At 35.2% G+C, this 20,166-nt stretch overlaps 2 protein-coding genes and 1 long non-coding RNA gene across 4 annotated transcripts in view; 2 read left to right on the top strand and 1 right to left on the bottom strand.

The window, feature by feature from the left end:
- Window positions 1-270: 270 nt before the first annotated feature.
- On the bottom strand, window positions 271-6,107 carry LOC124445681 (tripartite motif-containing protein 45-like). Its single transcript, XM_046996431.1, has 4 exons — window positions 5,771-6,107; window positions 3,865-4,062; window positions 2,846-3,219; window positions 271-2,464 (listed from the first exon to the last, which is right to left on the bottom strand). Exons 1-4 carry the CDS (start codon window positions 5,771-5,773, stop codon window positions 658-660), a joined length of 2,382 nt encoding a protein of 793 aa, XP_046852387.1. The 5' UTR covers window positions 5,774-6,107; the 3' UTR covers window positions 271-657.
- LOC124445691 lies at window positions 4,007-6,202 on the top strand. Its single transcript, XR_006948225.1, has 2 exons — window positions 4,007-4,070; window positions 5,614-6,202. It is a non-coding gene; the product is annotated as an uncharacterized LOC124445691 (long non-coding RNA).
- Window positions 6,203-9,565: 3,363 nt separating this feature from the next.
- Window positions 9,566-20,166, top strand: part of LOC124445772 (mediator of RNA polymerase II transcription subunit 12-like) — a 36,155-nt gene continuing 25,554 nt past the window's right edge. For both annotated transcript variants that reach the window (XM_046996535.1, XM_046996534.1), the window contains exons 1-9: window positions 9,566-9,785; window positions 9,867-9,938; window positions 11,844-11,888; window positions 11,964-12,068; window positions 12,983-13,069; window positions 13,500-13,586; window positions 15,726-15,801; window positions 16,705-16,853; window positions 19,156-19,263. In XM_046996535.1, coding sequence (XP_046852491.1) covers window positions 9,672-9,785; window positions 9,867-9,938; window positions 11,844-11,888; window positions 11,964-12,068; window positions 12,983-13,069; window positions 13,500-13,586; window positions 15,726-15,801; window positions 16,705-16,853; window positions 19,156-19,263 — 843 coding nt within the window. In that variant the 5' untranslated portion in view covers window positions 9,566-9,671. The remainder of the gene's footprint in view (window positions 9,786-9,866; window positions 9,939-11,843; window positions 11,889-11,963; window positions 12,069-12,982; window positions 13,070-13,499; window positions 13,587-15,725; window positions 15,802-16,704; window positions 16,854-19,155; window positions 19,264-20,166) is intronic.

Here is a 20,166-nt window from a genome sequence, read left to right as displayed (position 1 = left end):
TTGGCGGTATGCAACTGCTGTTGGTTATTCAAAACTGATCCTTATTTCTTGCACTAGAATATTCCTGATATTACGTATCGGTAAAGTAAGCATGAAATCCTGATTAAAACTATTCAAATGACCTTGTGCACTATTTTTTCTTCTTTCAGAGGATATTAAAAATTCATTTGTTCGCACTTCGACATACGTCATGTTTAATTTTTGAGAATTATTTTTTCCCCACAACCTCTCTCAGTGACAAGATAATCCCACAGTAAAAGTCACACTCAATACGTTTGTTTTTATTTATTTATATCATTGAGTTTCAATATGAACAAGGTATAATTCATGTTTTGCGTTCTTATATCATTTTAGCAAAAGGAGCAAAACTTGATATTGTCATATGAGTTACAATATAAATTAGTAATTGCTTCTTTCCATTTTTCATAGCGTCAATAATTGAATCCCACGTATGCTACACATTGAGCAGCTGCATAAATTACCCGAGTATTGCTTCGCACTGGCTCTGAAGCCAAACAACAAATAGAGCTCAAGAATACAACCCGATGGCTAGCAATATGATGATGACGCACGTGTACACTTGTTTAGTAATACAACAATGATGCTGACGTAAGACTGCACATGTTATAAAGTTTGAAATGATTGGCAAGACATATTTCATTCATTTTCGTCCTGCTTACTCTTCACAAAATTTTTATTTTCATTGGCAACTGTTGAGGAATTTTTCATATCTATATCATCCAAATTTTGGACGGGTGCCATTGTGACTTCAAAAGGTTTATCGTCATTCATTTCACTCAAATGATTTTCCAACGAACTTTCTTCGTCAGCGACATTTTCTTTTGAATTATGCGAAGAAACTTTTCTTCTCTGAGTGAAGTCTTTCTCCGCAGAATCTGTTGATGGGCTTTCTGATTCTTGAGCAAATTTATGTTCTGGAGTGTTCATTTTGTATGGGAAATTGTGAGTTTGCGGATCACAGACTATGGACTCATCGTCCATAGATGGTTTCGTGTCGTTAAAATGATGTACCGAAAATTCTGGCGAATCAAGTTTTAAGTAGTTAGCTGCATTTGACTCAGTGACATGATCGTTTAATAAGACTGAATCGGGAAACTTATCTTTGAAGTTTTGTACGTTTGAAATTTCTTCTAAATTATCTGTCAAGAAGTTTGTATCTAGCGGCAAAGATTGCTCTTCAATAACAGGCCTTTCGGGAACAGGCTCAACGGTACTTTCTTGAATCCCGTGAGACGGAGATGAGATTTCCTTAACGGTAATAGCAGAGTGCGTCGCTAAACAACAATTTCTTGGAAAGGTTAACTTATCTACGGTGCTTTCCTGCTTGACACGTACCACATCAGGTGATGTCGCAAACAATTGGTCCGGAAGAGATTCAAAGTCGTTTGGCTCAAGCTTAAATTTCTTTGGAAAATCTTCACTCTCAATAATATCGTCTGGTTGCGCTTCCGCTTGACGTTTCGTACCAGAACTACTGGAAGAAACGCTTACTTCAAATGATGGAGAAGAGTTAACAAACTGTAACAGCGAGTCGGCATCTTCATTACTTTGAGAAATGATACAAGATGTGGTTGTTATTGTAGAAAGAACTGCTTCACTGTTATTGTCTAATACATTCACGGAGAATGGGCTGCCTTTTAGTAGCATACCATTAATAAAAATTGTGATTAAATGTTCTCCAGAGTTGTTGGTTGTATAAGTTGCAGAATAACAACCGTTTTGACGGTCTACAACTTGTGCTTGAAAGCATTTCTCGGTCTTTATCAACAACGACGTGTCATCAGCCGCTTGTACTGTGACGACAATACGATCCCCGCCTTTATTTCGAGGATTACCACGTCCGTCATAGCAGTGCACTGTAAAGCCAGCCATTTGACGAACAATGACTGGGGTATCCATGCCTTTGACAATGGAAGCTGATGGGCTAGTATTCGTGTCCTCGACTCGGCCAAGTTCTGAGAGGAGTTGCATGACCCTGTTATCCACTGTGAGACGAATATTATCATCCGCAACTGGAATACAATTGTGTTGAGCGCCAGTTAACTCCTTCATTCGATCCATGATGTATTTTTTCATGGCGAGAACCTCAACCTGAGTGCTATTACGCAACGTCAACTCCGTAAAACCAATGCTACTTTGTATTGAGCCGAATGCGTACTCCAGTTCCGACTTTTGAGCGTCCAAATGCAACAATCGTTCGTTGCGGATGTTCTGAACTTGATTGTAAAGAAAGCTGTATCTATCGTTTATTGTTCGCATGCATTGGGTGAAGATGTCGTTGAGTTCTTTTATCATTGATCGTGTTCTTTCATCGACGTTAGCACGCATCTTGCTCACTGCTGCTAAGCCTTGCTTCAGTAACAAACCAGTCGATCTTGCTTCACTGAGCTGTTCAGCGATTTTACTTCTTTCCGTGTTGTAGATCTCTTTTGCAAATGCGTATCTAACATAAAATCAATGGAAAACGTATCGGTTTTCCCTTTTCAAAAATGAGAAGTAAACTAATATGACTAATCATGGACTTGAAAGACCTATATGACCTATATGACAAAAATCATTAAATTTTACTTCCTATCGTCCCAATGGACAATTTATACAATTTTCTCTTCCCTTGCTTTCATTATTTTTGAATTTAATTAAATTGAGGCAAAACTTAAATTGAGCAACTTGAATTGCAAAAAGTTTCTTTTGGCAATTGTGCAGACAAACTGGTTCAAATGGCGAATTCAACTAGAGCATGTGACAAAACGTAACGTTGAATATATACAAATCGCTATCTTCTAACAATGTTGCTTATAATGAAAGCAATGTTATTTGCACTTACTTATGACTTCGATGCTCCATCATGGTGCAGTCTCTACAAACTGCAGATTGACACGACTCGCAATACAAAACCAACTTTTCTTTCTTATGAACGTTGCAAAAAAGAGGCTTAGCTAATTCTCCTGGAAGACACGAACGAACATCGTCCAGACTTAACAGCGGATGGTCTACAGTATCCCGAGAGCGTCGATGTGCCGTTGTGCAGAAATTGCAGAGAAATTTACGACACAGATTGCACCTTGACACTGGTGTCTCTTTACTGATGCAGTTCTCACAACTGATCTGATTCACGGTAGAGTTGTCCAGTGCGATTACGGTCAGCATGTTTTGAGCAAACAAATTGGTTTGCAGGGTTGAAACTCCTTCGCCAGGAATCTATGACGACATTAAATGAAGTTGTAATCGACTCAGTTTGACCATAAAACATACACCTTCTGCGGATGAAATAGAGTAAGTCGTTCTGACTTAGATGATTCTCTGAGCGATCAATCAGACAAAGGAAAAGATTGTTACAAAACCATGCTTTTGACTGTTCAGTGATAATTACAGATTTCAAAGTTTACTTCACACATCAAAAGACGAATTGGTAACACTATGATAAAAAAAATCGAAGCTCCAACAGAGAGGTAAATCTACGATATAAATTCTCAAATTTCACTAAGCAAATGTTCCAATGCGTTATGACAATTAAAACTTGCATTGTTTAATTAATAAAAAAGATCTTCATGAAATGTGGCTGGACCAAAATTTTTTTCTTAAGAGGGGAAAAAGTAGTGTAATAGCCCTATATCAAAGAGACATTGTAGTAATTTACAATCAGATGCAGGTTTTGGGTTTTAAATCAACTGGTCGAGTAGATAGACACCGTCATCGTAACATGTTTGCAGGTACATGTTTAAGTGAAACTTAAGAACATATTGCCATTCTAACATCGTTCTTTGTAAAACAAAAGAATTGGTAATTGTCATAGTTGTCTGTATGACAAATTGCATTTTCTTATACAATACTATTACCGTTTACCTGCACTCTTCGGCGACATTGTGGGCATATAAGAGATGACCGTTGTTGAGCATCAAAAGTAACCAGACTTTCCAGACAAGGCGTGCAAAATGAATGAAGACACGGCAGGATCTTGGGCTCACGGAACAGCAAGGCACATACAGGGCAGGTCATCAAGTCTTTCATTTGGTTCATGTCAGGTCTCTCGCGTTTTTCTTCCTGTCAAAGTAAGTATTCCATTGCTATAGTAACTTAAAACTCTCTCCATCGATGACGTCTTATGTTGAGCTGATTATTATTTTTGTGTATAGAAATTTCAATGGTTAGAATTGACGTTGTTTAGTCCCTAGATTACGAAGTTAAGACAAGTTTTCATGTACGACATCGTGCGTGCATATGTACGTACTGATTTCTGATCAGCTGAGTGTTAAAATTAGTATTTTGCCTAAGCATGCATGCAAGTGGGTTTACAGCGATTATCTCTCATGGACCGAAAATGATTATTTGTAGTAAGAATGCTTGTTCAAATGGTACCCACTTGTGGAGTATGTGTCTTTGATAGCAATATATTGCTATGCAATTATGCTACATCTTAAACAACTGCATGAAGGTGCAATAGGTACGAGTCAAAGGACAACTAATGAGACTTGAATAATCATCGTGACAAATCAATCACTTACTCCGATTTGAAAAACTTGCATCCTTCGCCATACTTTATATCGGAGACAAATATTTCTGTTTTAAAACTCAAAAAACTTTTAAAACGTGGAGGAAACAGTGATTCGTGCTCAAAATCGACAAAGATTATGGAAAAAGTTACCGTCACCGGAGAAGCCTTCTTACTATAAATGTTATCCGAAAAAATGCTCATCAGATTACTGTCAGCCTTTTTCAAATATTTATCAATAAATTTCATCACTATATTTATCAAGAAAGCATCATCATTGTGGATAATCTGCATGTAAAAAACTTGATAATTTTAACTGTTAAGACCTTTAATGACAAGTTCCATGCAATTTCTTGCTAAGTTTCTGAATTTATGTATATAAAATACAACGTATGCTGTGGACTAAATATATACCTCTGTTTTTCTGAAACTAGTGTCTTTGATTGAAATAACAAAAAAAAATGCAATGAGCTAAGTCAGTTGTGCAAATAGGCTCAAATCAGAATAAAGGAAAATAGCTTTTTAATACTCTAAATGATTTAAGATTAAATTAAAGAGCCTGACATTCTTTTCATTATTTCTCATACAACATATGAATAAAGTTTGAAAATAACCTTTGGACTGTGTACAAACATTGTCCTTATTTCGTAGTCGGAATTTGCGCAGGCGATACACAATTGACTTTAGGCCTATTTAAAACATCAAAATTGTACCGACCGCATTAGCAACAAATGTAATAAGGGTTCTAATACACTGGGCACATAAAAAGTTCAACATTTGAGAGGGTTAAATAAGATCAGCAAGTTTGCAAGAATGCGTATAAAACGCGAGTTACGCTTTATGCATTTCGATCATTTTTAGATATATGCTCTTATGTACAAGGTACTTAGTAGATTATTCACATATTAATTCCATGGCCAGCATGACAAATCAATATAATATTTAAAATTTGTGTTAAGAAAACCAAGTATTTCCTTCAATAAACAAATTTCGGGTAGAATTGAAAACGAGTGAAACCGAACACATTGCTTTAAAGACAGAATTATTTTGACAGCGTCTCGCAATACGTCAAGTGTATGATGTCTTTACGTTTCCCATTACAGCCACCGAACTGAAGGACGTTGTATGTAAAAGTACAATATTTCCATATTTGCGCGCGTCGTGAAAAAGCTTTTTCACAATGTCAGATATGTGGTCCAAGCTCAATGCATAAAAAATATCAGACAATGGTTCCTTGTAACGGAGTTATTGACAACTCACCATTTTGAAAAGTCTACCGACTGAAGCAACGATGGCAGTTTTGATCCTTTGCTGTTCTTCAATGTACAAATGATGGTTCGCAATTTACAGTCAATTGACTCGAAAGGACGTCTTGTTGATCCGTAAATGTGAGTTTGGCAGTGTTGAAGAAAGCAGAAACAACATTAGTTTGCGTGTTTTTATTGTGGTGTATTGATAAGACCTTTCAATTGAATGAAATTTGATATGCTGCTTCCCCAGGTCAAGCAGTTTTCTTGGCGGGTTCTCAATCACTTTGTCTTTTTTAATTTATTGCAATTGACAATGTAGAAGATTCAAAGTACATCAAACAAGCAAAATTCCCATTAATATAAAAGAGAAAATAACATGCAAATAACACAACATCAATAATGTATGACAGACAGAGAAATTAATGAATATTCACGACAATGATCATTGGTTTTAACTTCAAAATTTTAACTTCAATGACGGAGGAAGAACAAATACATATAGAGCAAAGCTCGCTGTGAGAGCACACGTAGGAGAACATAAATCACTTACTGATTTACATTCAAATACTTTAAAACAATGATTAACTGAAATCATTTGCATTTCAAAAAAAAACACACAGAATTATGCATGTACATATCGAATTAGTTTGCTTCATAATTTGCACAATTCTTGGATAGCAACCAATCTCCACGGAATGACGAAACAACCTGACCCACCCACGTCGGCTGGTGCCAACAATGGCATTCATAAAATATTCTTTTGTATTTGACCACCAACATGGCTGTCGTGACGTAACATGTAGCCCACGGATATTTCAAGGAAATAAAATTACTTTAGTGCATTGACAGTTTTTTCCTTTTCCACGGGAGGGGTTATAGCTTTGTTGATGCATGAAACTGACTTGCGTTTCATGAAAATACTGTTTGATTTATGTACAGCAAACGTATTCGATAAGCAAGTAATAGTATGTGTGTTTTATTTTTGCTGATACAGTCTGTTTTTCACGCTCTTAAGTTTATAAATTATCAAAACAACACTAAAACGTGTCACACGCGCATCAAATCATCGCCCTTTCCGCTGATTGATTGTGCCAGGTGGGCACCAAAAAAACTATTGGACAAAATCTCAAAATTGTACGGTTATCGGCTTTAGACGATTGATTTTCTAAATGTCTGGATGCTGACTTATTTTCCTTTTCTTTTCTCTTTCATTTCATTGCGTTTTGAAGATGAGTTTTTTTTTGTACTTCGATAACAGTACAAAATTTTCACACTTCTTGCATACAAACGGCCTCTTTAAGCCGAGTGCAACTTTGATGCCGAGGCAAATGCCGTCGCCGCTAGTAACACAACCACATTCGTTGCAGCAATATTTTCTCTACCCTGTATATGTAATCTTGTGCAAAATGAGGTCCTCACCCCGCACGAAGTCTTCGAACACAATTTTCGCTTATAGGGTCTCTTGCCAATGTGCGTTCGCATATGTTGCTTAAGACTTTTCACAAACGTCACATTTGTAAGGTACTATTCCAGCGAATTGCCACTGATGAGACAAAAGACTTAGATGATATGCGGAAACGACTTCTTGCATTAACTAAGTTCATATGGTTTATACACTGTATGCGTTCTATTGTGCAATTTGAGGTTTTGCTTTTCTTTGAATGACATGTCACATTTATCGCACTGGAAGTTGATGTGGTCAATTTTTTCTTGCCTCTTTAGATCGCTAGCGTTTCCGAAGATTAACGGGCACGTCTTGCATTCATAGAGCTGCATGGTGGGTTGCTTTATGTTTTAGGAGCTGTGATGGTGAAAAATACTTATTGCACAGGTTGCACTTTGTTTCAGGCGAATTCTTCCTCGTTCTCTTTTTTTCTTCTTTTTTAATCAATTTCTTTTTAGTCTTCGGAGAACGTAGAAATCTTGCAGCTGCCGATTTTCTTTCATTCCAAAATGCTTTAGTTGGTTTGCGCTCATACGAATGAACAGCAGATTGTTCCCATGCACCTCTTTTCCACAAGTTTCTTGCTCAGCAATGTTTAGTTGAGCGGTGTCTCGCTCCTCAATGGATTGCATTTCTTGTAGGCGTTTTTTGAGACATCGATTCTGACGTATCACTTGAATATACTTTCATTACTTTATTAACAGTTTTATCAATTCTCAATGTTAGATCTTCGCCAGCATTTTCTTGTTTCGATGCTTCACATTTCAAACTTTCAAGTTTTCCTTCTTGTTAACTGTGGAAAGACCTCCCATTTTACGTTGAATGGGATCTTCTTCTGATGTATCGAATTCAATTTGTTCTTTAACTAGTTCCACGTGATCTGTTTCTACTCTACAATCTTTGCAATCATTGATATTGATAATCAAATTTTCAAAAAATGATGGGATTTTACAATTTTCAAATATTGTTCTAAAGTAATCAACGGCAACCATTTCTTTTTCTTGGCTAGCTAATATTCTGTTTTCGGATTTCAAACGCTTCTTTCAAACGCGTGTTCCTGTAAAATTCGTTTTTTCTCTCTCACAATCTGCTCTTTCTTTTTCATGATTTATTTTTCTTCTTAAGAAATCTTTATTGTTTCTTCGGCAATCCTTAATTCTTCTATTTCAATCAACGGCAACCATTTCTTTTTCTTGACTAGCTAATATTCTGTTTTCGGATTTCAAACGCTTCTTTCAACTTTTTATTTTAGCGTGTTCCTGTAAAATTCGTTTTTTCTCTCTCACAATCTGCTCTTTCTTTTTCATGATTTATTTTTCTTCTTAAGAAATCCTTATTTTTTCTTCAGCAATCCTTAATTCTTCTATTTCAATTGACTGTAACATTTTAGAAAATTCTTCTTTTTCTTTTTTAAGCCTTTCCTCCTCATGGCTATATGGTCTTTCAATACTCTTGTGATGCTTTCTTCTTCCTCAATTATTTCAGATACAATGTACAAATTTGATAACATGTTGCTGTCACTCATGCTGCATTTTTGAAATTTCGCAAACTGCAAAAAAGACTTGGTTTTAAGTACACTCTGGCGAACTAAGGTAATGTAAACTTGAGATAATATATTCAATTAACAGACTTTGTATTCAAAATTTGTAGATAGAATGTTTTCTTATTTTTATCAGAAGTTTCTATCTTCAGTTATGGTCGATGCACTGCGTGAAAATATATTTGCAGGAGTGTAGTTTTCTAAATTTTTTCTGCTTCAACAATCATTGAAACCTTTTCAAATTTCTCGTAAATCTTGTTAGAAGTCTTTGACACAACGTGTGCATCACAGTACTAGTAAATGCTACTATGTTCATTAAGTGATTCGAGTCGTGTTCAATGTTTATCTGCCATCCATTTGTGTATCTGAGAAATTATTCATCATAAAATGCATTGTTTTTAACCATGTGCACTGTGTGGTAATGGTCGACATCACTCGATGCAGGGGCGAAACTAGAACGTTAATGGGGGTAAATATTCATATATTCATCTCTGCCATGCTGATTTCTTTTGAAATTAACACCACAAACAGCAGAGCAGAGCTAAATATATGAATATTTACCCACCCCCACCTCCCCAATTAACGTTTTAGTTTCGCCCTGACTGATGCCGTAGATTAACAACGATGTTTCCAATTTTCCATGCACTAAAATGATACAAACGCACAACCGCTCATTCGTCGCACACAACTATGCCCACAAACCTTGCTGAACCTGGTGCTCAAAAAAATTAGGAAACGTATATTGTACGTAAGCGCGTTGTCATCATCATTTGTTGGATTTGTTGGTACATACTCGTTCACAGCAACTCTCTTTTAGTGGATGGAAAATAATCGGAGTTCCAAGATGGTGGATTTAGTAGGAAATTTGCACTATGTAGTTTGATGTGCTTTTAACTTATTTGTAACCGTGTTCACGGTACTTTTAAAATGACAGAAGGGAAAATGCATCTTACTATACAGATGCCACCTTCTAGTCGATCACTTAGACGAGGCAAGGATGAAATTCCCGATTTTTACCCACAAAGAGATGGACAAAAAGAGGTGACGTACACTAAATTTCAGTTTATGGAAACTGTGAAACCTGTCCTGATTTACAATATGTTTGAAACTATGTATCTTTAGGATGAGCTTACAGAAGACAATGTCAAACGTGGATTCAGCAACATTGGTATTGGAAGTTTTTCGGCTCATGAGGTTGTTGAATTGTAATTTATGATTTATTTTAATTTGGCGTACTGTTGAAAATTCCTTAAAATGTGTATGTTGATAGCTTTTTTAATTTACAAAACCATATTCATTTTTTTGACATCAGTTGACTGTGACATTGCTCATGTATTTCTAGATAGATAGAGTTATGTAGATAAATTTTGATATATAGGCAATTCCATGTAATGGACATTACCATGTTCGCCAATAATGTAAGTATGAATTACCATGTAATTGTGGTGTTCAGGAGTTTACTCAGCTTACACAATAATTGGCATACTTATGAATGTAATGAACATTACACCAGATTTGACATGCAGTGAAATGCAGTTGTTTACCCTTATCTATTGTTTCATCCAAACAACTTTACATCACAAATAATTTAACTAGATTCAGGATTGATAGCTTGGAGCAGCATTCACATCAATGTTCTGTTTCCTTGAATAAATTATAGTTTTCTTGGTAGTTGCTGTAGCGGACATTACTCATTTGTCAAGTATCGATTAATATTGGTAATAATGCAAAATTTTATTTTGTTTAGCTTATTTCAATTTTTACAGTGAAAACTGAAAATTAGTGATTAAACATAGTTGAAAAACTTGAAATTGGCATTTTAAACTCAATAACAATATTCCTTATGGCACACCAACTTCAACTATAATATTATCTTAATATTTTTAAAAAGATGAAAGTTAACTTAGTAATTTAGGGGCTCTAGGGAAAGCTTCGCATGGCAAAGAAAATGAGTAATAATACAGGCCTAGGACATTACAATATAGCTAGTGTACAACTCTTCTACAGAGATTGCTTCTATCAATTTTTTTGTATTTGGTAATTTTTTGATTTTTTCAATTTATACTTATTTTGTAAAAGAGCCCTGCAACGAATTCTCATTGTCTTGTCCCTGGCCAGCACACACCTGAGTTTGTCTTAACAGTGTTACCATAGTATTTCATAATTTTATTTGAGGAATCATGAAGAATATCTTGCTAATGAAGAGTGTATAAGTTCAGTCATTTGAAAATTTTTTCTGTGATTGATTAGTGCTATGTAATTTGTCAATTAAAACAATTAATTAAGCCATTCGATTGTGTATTCCAATGCTTGTTTTAAATAAAACAATTATGTTTGAAAAGGTTTGTGAAATAAGTAGGGCATTTTGAATTAAAAATTAAATGTCTTGGTATTTTTTGTTATCAATTGAATTATCAATGAAACTTTTGATATACCTTACAAAACATGAAAACTCACAATGCAGTTTTAAATTATGTCGGAAATGTTATCATTTTGAAAACAATTTGTAATGTTATACTATATGAAATAATTAATTTAAATCATGGATCAGGATAGTTGGAGAAAGATAGAAAGATATCATTTAATGGTCCACTTGCAAATATGCATAACTGACAAATTGATACAAAGCCTGTAGCCTGATTAATCTCTTGGATACTAAAAAGTCAATCATGTGTATGTTAATAAATCAAATTGTGAGTTGTTTGTCTTGCTTTTAAAGTTGATTTGAAGTTTTCTTTGATTTTCAGTAAATTTTAGGCGTTTTTTTATTCTTGTTACCTATGAACCATTGCCTTGTTCATTGCTTATTCTGATTTGTGCATAGATCTCATTATACTTGTTCATTGGTCATTCAGATTTGTGCATAGATCTCATTATACTTGCTCATTGGTCATTCTGAGTTGTGCATAGATCTCATTATACTTGTTGGTTGGTCATTCTGATTTGCGCATAGATCTCTTTATACTTTTTGCTACTTATGTTAAATAACTGATTAATCTTTTAGTACAATTTAAGTAAACAATAGATATCTCTTTTTGCTCCTTAGACCATGTCATGTGCAGATTTTTAAATTATATCTCGTGTTCATTTTTATTTCAGTGTTCCTCAGCTCGAGATAAAATATCCCAGGTTCCGATCAGCAAGGTAAAACAATGGTCTTCCTAGTCAATTGGAAATTCTATCCCGTTTGTAACAAGTTTCATTTTCATTCAATCTTAGTTTGCTGCAGCTTTCAATAACATTCTTTCCGAGAAGCAAAAGTGCAACACAATTCAAGATACAAAAAGAAAACCATCGGCGCAGAATAAAGAATTGTTTTCACCGGTTAGTGTTTTGCTTTTGTTTTGACTGTCATGTGAATGTAACATAAAAGCAGTAATTCTTTTAGACAATTGTGAAAATATGTTTTAGAGTACTTTATGTTACGTAGCAGTTGTTTGAAATCAAAATCAAACGCTACGTGTGGTCAAGACGTTGACGATACCATTCACGAGTAACATACAGCTCACTTGCGCGTTGTGAGTACTCGCATCACTTGTTTGACGAGCCACTCGAGAATGAGCGAGTATATCTGAAACGTGATACACTTGCTTCATTCGCAAAGCAAATTATACTCGCATAATAGGTACACTCGCGAGTGTTTTGAGTCGATTGAGTCTAATCTGGTCTAATCTCAGATAAAATCTGGCTTACCCTAAAAGCACGATTATGTAATGTTGAATTTTGTAACATTTGCTCCAAACAAACAAACACCTGGCTTAAGATGTATGGCTAAGATGCTAAAAAATCTCACTACCCTCGTTATTCGTAGACAATTGGAGCAGAGGCATTTTTACCCAGTTTCGTCCATCTTAGTTAAAAAATCATTCTTTGACGTGTCTTTTTTATTTTAATTGTGCTCGTGTGTTTATTGTGTTCATTTGATTATTTGAAGTTTAGCCTCAAAGAAAAATTTGTCACGTGACAAGGTGAAAGCGTTGATGTTGAAACTACTGAAGCATTCGCTTTGGTATTCTTTACATTTAATTGTGAGTTCGTTTATCTCAAAATGCGCATGAAAAATCGCTGCTCAGTTCAAGTATAATGTAATCTTTCTATGAAATAGAACGTTTTCTTCGGGAAAGAGTAGAAGTGGAAAAGCGATTTCAACTTCGTTGAAGTTTCATCGACGGTGTACTCCATCAGTGGGAGGGGGAACACCAACATTGAAATTAATTTAGATATATGCTCCGATGTAGATCACTTCAAAGACCAGAGGCTCCTTTTCTGATTGGCTGCGAGATCTTGCTGGAAGTAAGCCGCTCACGCTTCTGGCCACTAAAAAAGTAAGTATAATTCATTGTGCATTCCGCTCATGCATTTAGCTATGAAGTAATGTTTTTTCATGTATATTGGGCCGTTGAAGATCAATTTTATCGTCTTTTCCTGGCTGCCCAGTGAAGTTCAAGCTATTGATTTTATCCCAAAATACATTTTATTTTACTTTCATCATTAAAATATTGAAGTCCCGCACGTCTGTCGTAGCTGCAAGGATATCCTTTTTCAATTTTCATAAGACTGGCAGGGGTACAATAGTTGTGGGACAAATTCCACACGCACGAGTCCCTTCAACTGAAAAATGAAGGCGGCACAATACTTTAGCTTCCTTTATATAGCGGGCTCAGCGTTTTGGGGTTGTATATGACGCTTAAATAAGCCCGACAAGCTTTTCACCCTCTCTTCAACATCATTAAAGACTTTGCGCTTCTTTTGTAGGTTCCAGTTTTTAATAAGAAAGAAGAACTTTTAAACAGCATGTGTGAACACAACGTGCCACTTGTCCGCGCTACTTGGTTTATTAAGGTAATTTGCTTTAACTTTTGCATTTATTTCTTCACTTTTATTGTGTTGCACGGCTTTTTTAGAAATGTGTTCGAAACTGCAGTATGTATCTTCAAACGGAGGATTATCATTTTTAGTGTTTTAGAATATATTTTTTTTGAAACTGGATCTTACTAATTCGAGGCGTTTTTTGAATGATGAACTGTTTTGTCTTTTCAATTTGTCACTAATTTTTTCGTGAAAATTTTGGTTTTCGACTAAGGGCCTGATTATATGGAGGCAAGCTGGCCCGGATAGCATAGCAAGCTAGCCCGATTATTTCAAAGGATTGAAAGAGGCCGGAACTTCAAGGTTAAAAATTAACACTGTTTGCAAAGCGCCACATGTCATTCCGGTTGTAATTCTCAAATTAGGGCAAACTGGTTGTTTTAATTTTAAATGTTTTAAGCAGTTATTAAATCAGAATATTGTGAAATAGCTTGAGATGATTTATCTGATGATAAGTATTGCACCGTTTCCATTTGCCAAAATCATTTAACTCTTGGCTGAATACCGGCTACCGGGCTCATGTAATCAGCCCCTAATAAAAACTAGTTGTAATATAGAATTTTTTATAATATGTTTCTTTATTCATTATATTACGCTCTGAAAAAAAACATGTATGCAAGCTACATACACGTTAGCCGTGTTCATAATATTCTGAACAACCTTATTCAGAACTTGGTATGCCATCCTGTAGCTGTAACAACGGCTTTTATACGACGAGGCATCTACTTTATGTACGTATTTAATCAGTGTGTTGGTGGGATTGTTGTTCCAAATGCGTTCTGTGTTTTTGAACAAATCATTGGCATTAGAGGCAAACATATGTCTGAAAGATCTTATTATTTTGCCTATCAAACATCTCCAAAGAAGACGGATGATTGTCTAACCCATTATAGTTATTTGGCTTAAAAACTGCAGCTTTTTTTTTTGTCGATCATGACGTTCGTTCATGCTATACCTATGTGGTAGCTACTTCTCCAGAAGGTTTCTCGTTTTGTAGAAAAGTTGTAGAAAAAACGTTGCAGCATGCAGCATGATTTGTTGGTTGCTCAATTTTTCTTCTGGAGAATAAAAGTACACCATTGTTTTTGTACACCATTGAAACGCTTTGCACCAACCTTTGTACGTAGTTATCATATGATATCCCATTGTAAGATCTTGAAACCTTGCATGGCTGAAGCTTCTCAAGCTGATAAATTTCAATGCCCAGAACAGCCATGAACAAATTTTCACATACATAATAATAGTTTTCAAATACATACATAATAATATTTTTCTTTTATACAAAAGTCCTTTATCATCTATTGTTGAAATTCGTCTATCATCTATTGTTATCAGAACAATGCATTCTAACTCAATTAACTTAACTAAGCTTAAACTGAATATGATTTTGTACTTGTGGAGCTCTGTGCTATACTCAATGCAAAAAAAAATATATAAGGAATAACTAACTCAGCGGATAACCCAAGACCTTCCTCCTTCTCAAAAGCTATCGAGAGTAATAACTTTAAATAATAGAGCGAACACGTTAATAATTACATATTGTAATTTCCAAAACTTCCAACGTCTTCATGTTGTACCGTATTACGCCCAGGCTTTGAATTTTTCTGTTGCATTTGACATGACACTTAGATAGCTGGAGCATGTGATCAATTTTGTAGCGATGGATTTTATGCATAAAAAATAAGTGAAGTAAACAAATAATGAATGATTTGTTTTGATTGGTTGTGTCGGCGTAAGTCTAACTCGTGAATACCAGAACAAACATACACCAACAACTATCATAAAATCTATAAAAACAGTTGGATAATCTGAAACAGCGGTCTTTTGGTACGATGTGAAAAGTAATGCTTGTTTGAGATTTTCTTTGTTTTATGCAATTACAGTCCAAAGCAAGATAAAATATCTATATAAGATCGTTTTATTGTTTTTGTTCATAATTGATGGTATGATAGCAAAATACCAGCTGGCATTTATGAACACATTTTACCCTTACTTACTGACACAGAACTTATTGGTATATTAGCAAATGTTGCCATAAAGTATTTGTGAAAGGAGAAGGAAAAGCGTGTGATTGTTTGTGATATCATGTTCACGCTTGTTTTATTGTTGTAGATGACTTCTGCTCATCAGATGGCTCTGGTATCAGAATCAAGAAATAAAAAACGGCAAGCGACAGAACCTGCTCAAGGTAATGAACTGTGTGATGAACATTACACGTCTAATGAAATGCGGTAACTTTACCTACGACACGTCTAATGAAATGCGGTAACTTTACCTACGACAAGACTACTTCATGCGGTAACTTTACCTACGACACGAGTACTTCATGCGGTAACTTTACCTACGACAAGACTACTTCATGCGGTAACTTTACCTACGACACGACTACTTCATGCGGTAACTTTACCTACGACACGACTACTTCATGCGGTAACTTTACCTACGATACGACTTTCATGCGGTAACTTTACCTACGACAAGACTACTTCATGCGGTAACTTTACCTACGACACGACTACTTCATGCGGTAACTTTACCTACGACAAGACTACTTCATGCGGTAACTTTACCTACGACACGACTACTTCATGCGGTAACTTTACCTACGACACGACTACTTCATGCGGTAACTTTACCTACGACACGACTACTTCATGCGGTAACTTTACCTACGACACGACTACTTCATGCGGTAACTTTACCTACGACACGACTACTTCATGCGGTAACTTTACCTACGACACGACTACTTCATGCGGTAACTTTACCTACGACACGACTACTTCATGCGGTAACTTTACCTACGACACGACTACTTCATGCGGTAACTTTACCTACGACACGACTACTTCATGCGGTAACTTTACCTACGACACGACTACTTCATGCGAAAAGTTACACTCTTCTTGGGACACATTCATAGTTGCATATGACTGTATCATTTAAATGGGTTTCACTCTGAATTTCTGTACTGACTGAAAAATGTTATTTGTATTATATGTATCATACATGCAATTATACAAAAAAGAAGTTAAGTGACACGATTCATTCACACGAATAACTCCATCACTAAGACATCGTGTTTCTGTAGAATGGACGAGCACCATCACTAAATATATGAAAGACCAATTAAATAAACTCAACGACTATCATCAACCGTTTTCACGAATGACTACAGAGAGTGATGTACCTCAAAAACAGTGGAATTACATGATGCGACTAACGGATTGGTTATATGAGGTGAGTACCCGTTTTTCGTGAATTTGAACTGCTAGAGTGTTGATTATTGAACATGCTACTCTATTATTTCGTGATATCTGTCGCAGAGTTGGTCGAACACATTAATTTACTCTCTGATTCTTTAAGTAGCTAATGGAACTTGATTGAGAAAAAATTACGGTACTTAAAGTAATCTCAGACAACTTAACTTTCTTATGGAATAAGTTGGTCGAACACATTAATTTACTCTCTGATTCTTTAAGTAGCTAATGGAACTTGATTGAGAAAAAATTACGGTACTTAAAGTAATCTCAGACAACTTAACTTTCTTATGGAATAAGTTAGTCGAACACATTAATTTACACTCTGATTTTTTAAGCAGCTAATGGAACTTGATTGAGAAAAAATTACGGCACTTAAAGTAATCTCAGACAACCTAACTTTCTTATGGAATAAGTTAGTCGAACACATTAATTTACACTCTGATTTTTTAAGCAGCTAATGGAACTTGATTGAGAAAAAATTACGGTACTTAAAGTAATCTCAGACAACCTAACTTTCTTATGGAATAAGTTAGTCGAACACATTAATTTACACTCTGATTTTTTAAGCAGCTAATGGAACTTGATTGAGAAAAAATTACGGTACTTAAAGTAATCTCAGACAACATAACTTTCTTGTTTAATAAGTTAGTCGAACACATTAATTTACACTCTGATTTTTTAAGCAGCTAATGGAACTTGATTGAGAAAAAATTACGGTACTTAAAGTAATCTCAGACAACCTAACTTTCTTATGGAATAAGTTAGTCGAACACATTAATTTACACTCTGATTTTTTAAGCAGCTAATGGAACTTGATTGAGAAAAAATTACGGTACTTAAAGTAATCTCAGACAACTTAACTTTCTTATAGAATAAGTTAGTTGAACACACTAATTTACACTCTGATTCTTTAAGCAGCTAATGGAACTTGATTGAGAAAAAATTACCGTACTTAAAGTAATCTCAGACAACTTAACTTTCTTATGGAATAACAGCTCTAACAAAAATTCTACTTAATTATACCTCTATTTATAGTCATTGTTTTGTGAAATAGGAAACACGCTATTTCGAGCAAGAATGACTTTAAAACATTAATGATGAAACTATGTTTGAGTGACTAGGAAACAATGAGTACATACGTACTTTGTTTATCATTTCAAGCAAAGGAAAGTACACTTAAAATTTCTTTACATAAGTGCACATAAAGCCATTTCTTATAATGATTTTAGTTAATGTATTCTTCAATAGTAAAACAGAAACTTGTTTGCAGAGACTTATATTCGATAGAGTCATGGTGGCAAATGAGAACTTAAAAAGCATGCGACGTTTGTAATAATAAGAAAAAGTTAACGTCATCTCTAAATTAGGAGATGGCGCTGAACACAGTGATAAATTAAACACGTAATCCTTTAGTCGGCAGAGGATGTAATTTGTCGACTTAATTAGTATAGCCTCCATGACGCATCACTAAAAGAACGAGAGTCGAGAAACATTTTTTATCAGCTCCAAAAATGTCGTAGGAATAGGAATTGGCACAGCGAGTGTGACTCAAAAGATGTTTCCCAATCGCTGAGTTGCGAATCAAATTTTTACTCCTACAATCACGTTTTTGTTGTTGTCATAAAGGGACAGTTTTATTCCTGATAGAAGCTTGTGCATGCTGCTTTATCCTATCACGCAACCTTTGTGAAGTTCTATCTACATAGCGAGCATTACACTCACATTTGATTCATAGCGAGCATTACACTCACATTTCATACATAGCAAGCATCACACTCACATTTTATATGTCGTGCATTCTAAATTACACAATAATATCTTTGTACATACATTTTTTGCATATAATATCTATTTTACTGTTCAGACTGTCTGGCTTGTGTATAGTTAAGGCATGTTTTTGTATGTATGGCTTTACAGGGCTGTGCTGCCCTTCTTTGTATGTGGGGCCAATTTCCATAGAAAACATTAATAGACCAAGCAATCAAGCTTAAACAATTGTGATGGTATAAGGGTATTAGAATTTAACAAAAGTATTTGACATGGTGCGACAGCATCCATGCACAAATTAGCCACCGAAATCTAATCAAAACAAAGCACTCTTCCTAAATATCATCCCGTATTCGTCCCTGGTTGTTTGTTTGTATAATGTTTTCTTTCTTTTGATGTACTTCGCAAGTTATAAACGAGTCCTGTGTGTAGTTTGCTTTTGGTTCAAGAGTGCGAACATCACGGTGTTTTGATGAGGAAGATCTTTATTAACTGATAAATCTTTGATGTAGGAAAATTTGCTGGATCGTCAAGAGTTTTTCCAATGGCTGGTGGAGCAAATGGATAAGATAAAAAATGATGATATTGTCCTGAAACTTATTCTACCTATTGTTCTTAGAGTAAGTGAAATGCAAGAGTACATTTTTGGACAACACTTATGGAATTCAGTTGCGTAGCCAGACATGAACTTTGTAGAGGGCATACTTTTTAACGCTTTTTGGGCTTTTCTGGGGGTAGAGGGCATGCACTCTTGCAAAATTTCTAAATTTTGAGTTCCTCAATAGCAATTTACAGTGTTTCTGCTGGGTGACTTTGCATAATTCTGGAAGTTATTTGCTACAAAAAACGTGATTTTTAATGTTTACTTAAAAATAGCTACTGGCAAAATGCTTGGATTTAATCTCAAAATTTCTTAGGGAGAAAATTTCACTTTAATAAGGCGACTTTCAAAATAAGTAGAGCATGACTGAAGTGAAATTACTGTCTCAAATAGTAATACTTTCATCAAAATCGTGAGCACGGTTATAATGGATTTAAGTAGTCACTGTCAACATAAACAAACATAAATACATGTTAAGTGTTTGCTCTTCGACACTCGCTTTTTAATAGCGTGAACTTTCTCGATTGAGAAAACAACAACAACTCGTTTTATCTTTTATAAGTATTATATAAATTACAGGTCTCAGGTCCGTCTTCTGTGCACTTTGTGATTGCATGGCTGCGTTAGTTTTTGGCCATTTTTTCTTTCTGTTTGAAGGACAAGTAAAACACAATTCTGATTGAGCAATAAATTTCGTTAGATATGTAGAAAACGATTAGGGTTCGCACTTTGAAAAGTCCTTCGAATCGGAAACTCATACTTAATACGCGTGAAAGTTTTAGAAAATAGGAAAAAATCTTAATGTCCTTGAAAACTACAGTACTTGAAACTTGACTCATTAATTGTTCTTTTTTGCACCGCACTCTGATTTCTTTGGTTATTTTGGTATACATTCATAGTTTGTGTAGTATGTTTGACGACA

This window comes from Xenia sp. Carnegie-2017, unplaced genomic scaffold (assembly GCF_021976095.1).
Source record: "Xenia sp. Carnegie-2017 unplaced genomic scaffold, XeniaSp_v1 HiC_scaffold_22, whole genome shotgun sequence".
In the NCBI taxonomy this organism is placed as follows: domain Eukaryota; kingdom Metazoa; phylum Cnidaria; class Anthozoa; order Malacalcyonacea; family Xeniidae; genus Xenia; species Xenia sp. Carnegie-2017.
Note: the sequence above shows the minus strand (reverse complement) of the source record. Positions and strands in the feature narration are given on the sequence as shown.

Coding starts and splice junctions, on each gene's coding strand:
- LOC124445681 (XM_046996431.1), bottom strand. Junction 3,220..3,864: donor AATGTCGCCGAAGAGTGCAG/GTAAACGGTAAT, acceptor ATGTCGTCATAG/ATTCCTGGCGAAGGAGTTTC. Junction 2,465..2,845: donor ATGGAGCATCGAAGTCATAA/GTAAGTGCAAAT, acceptor ATTTTATGTTAG/ATACGCATTTGCAAAAGAGA.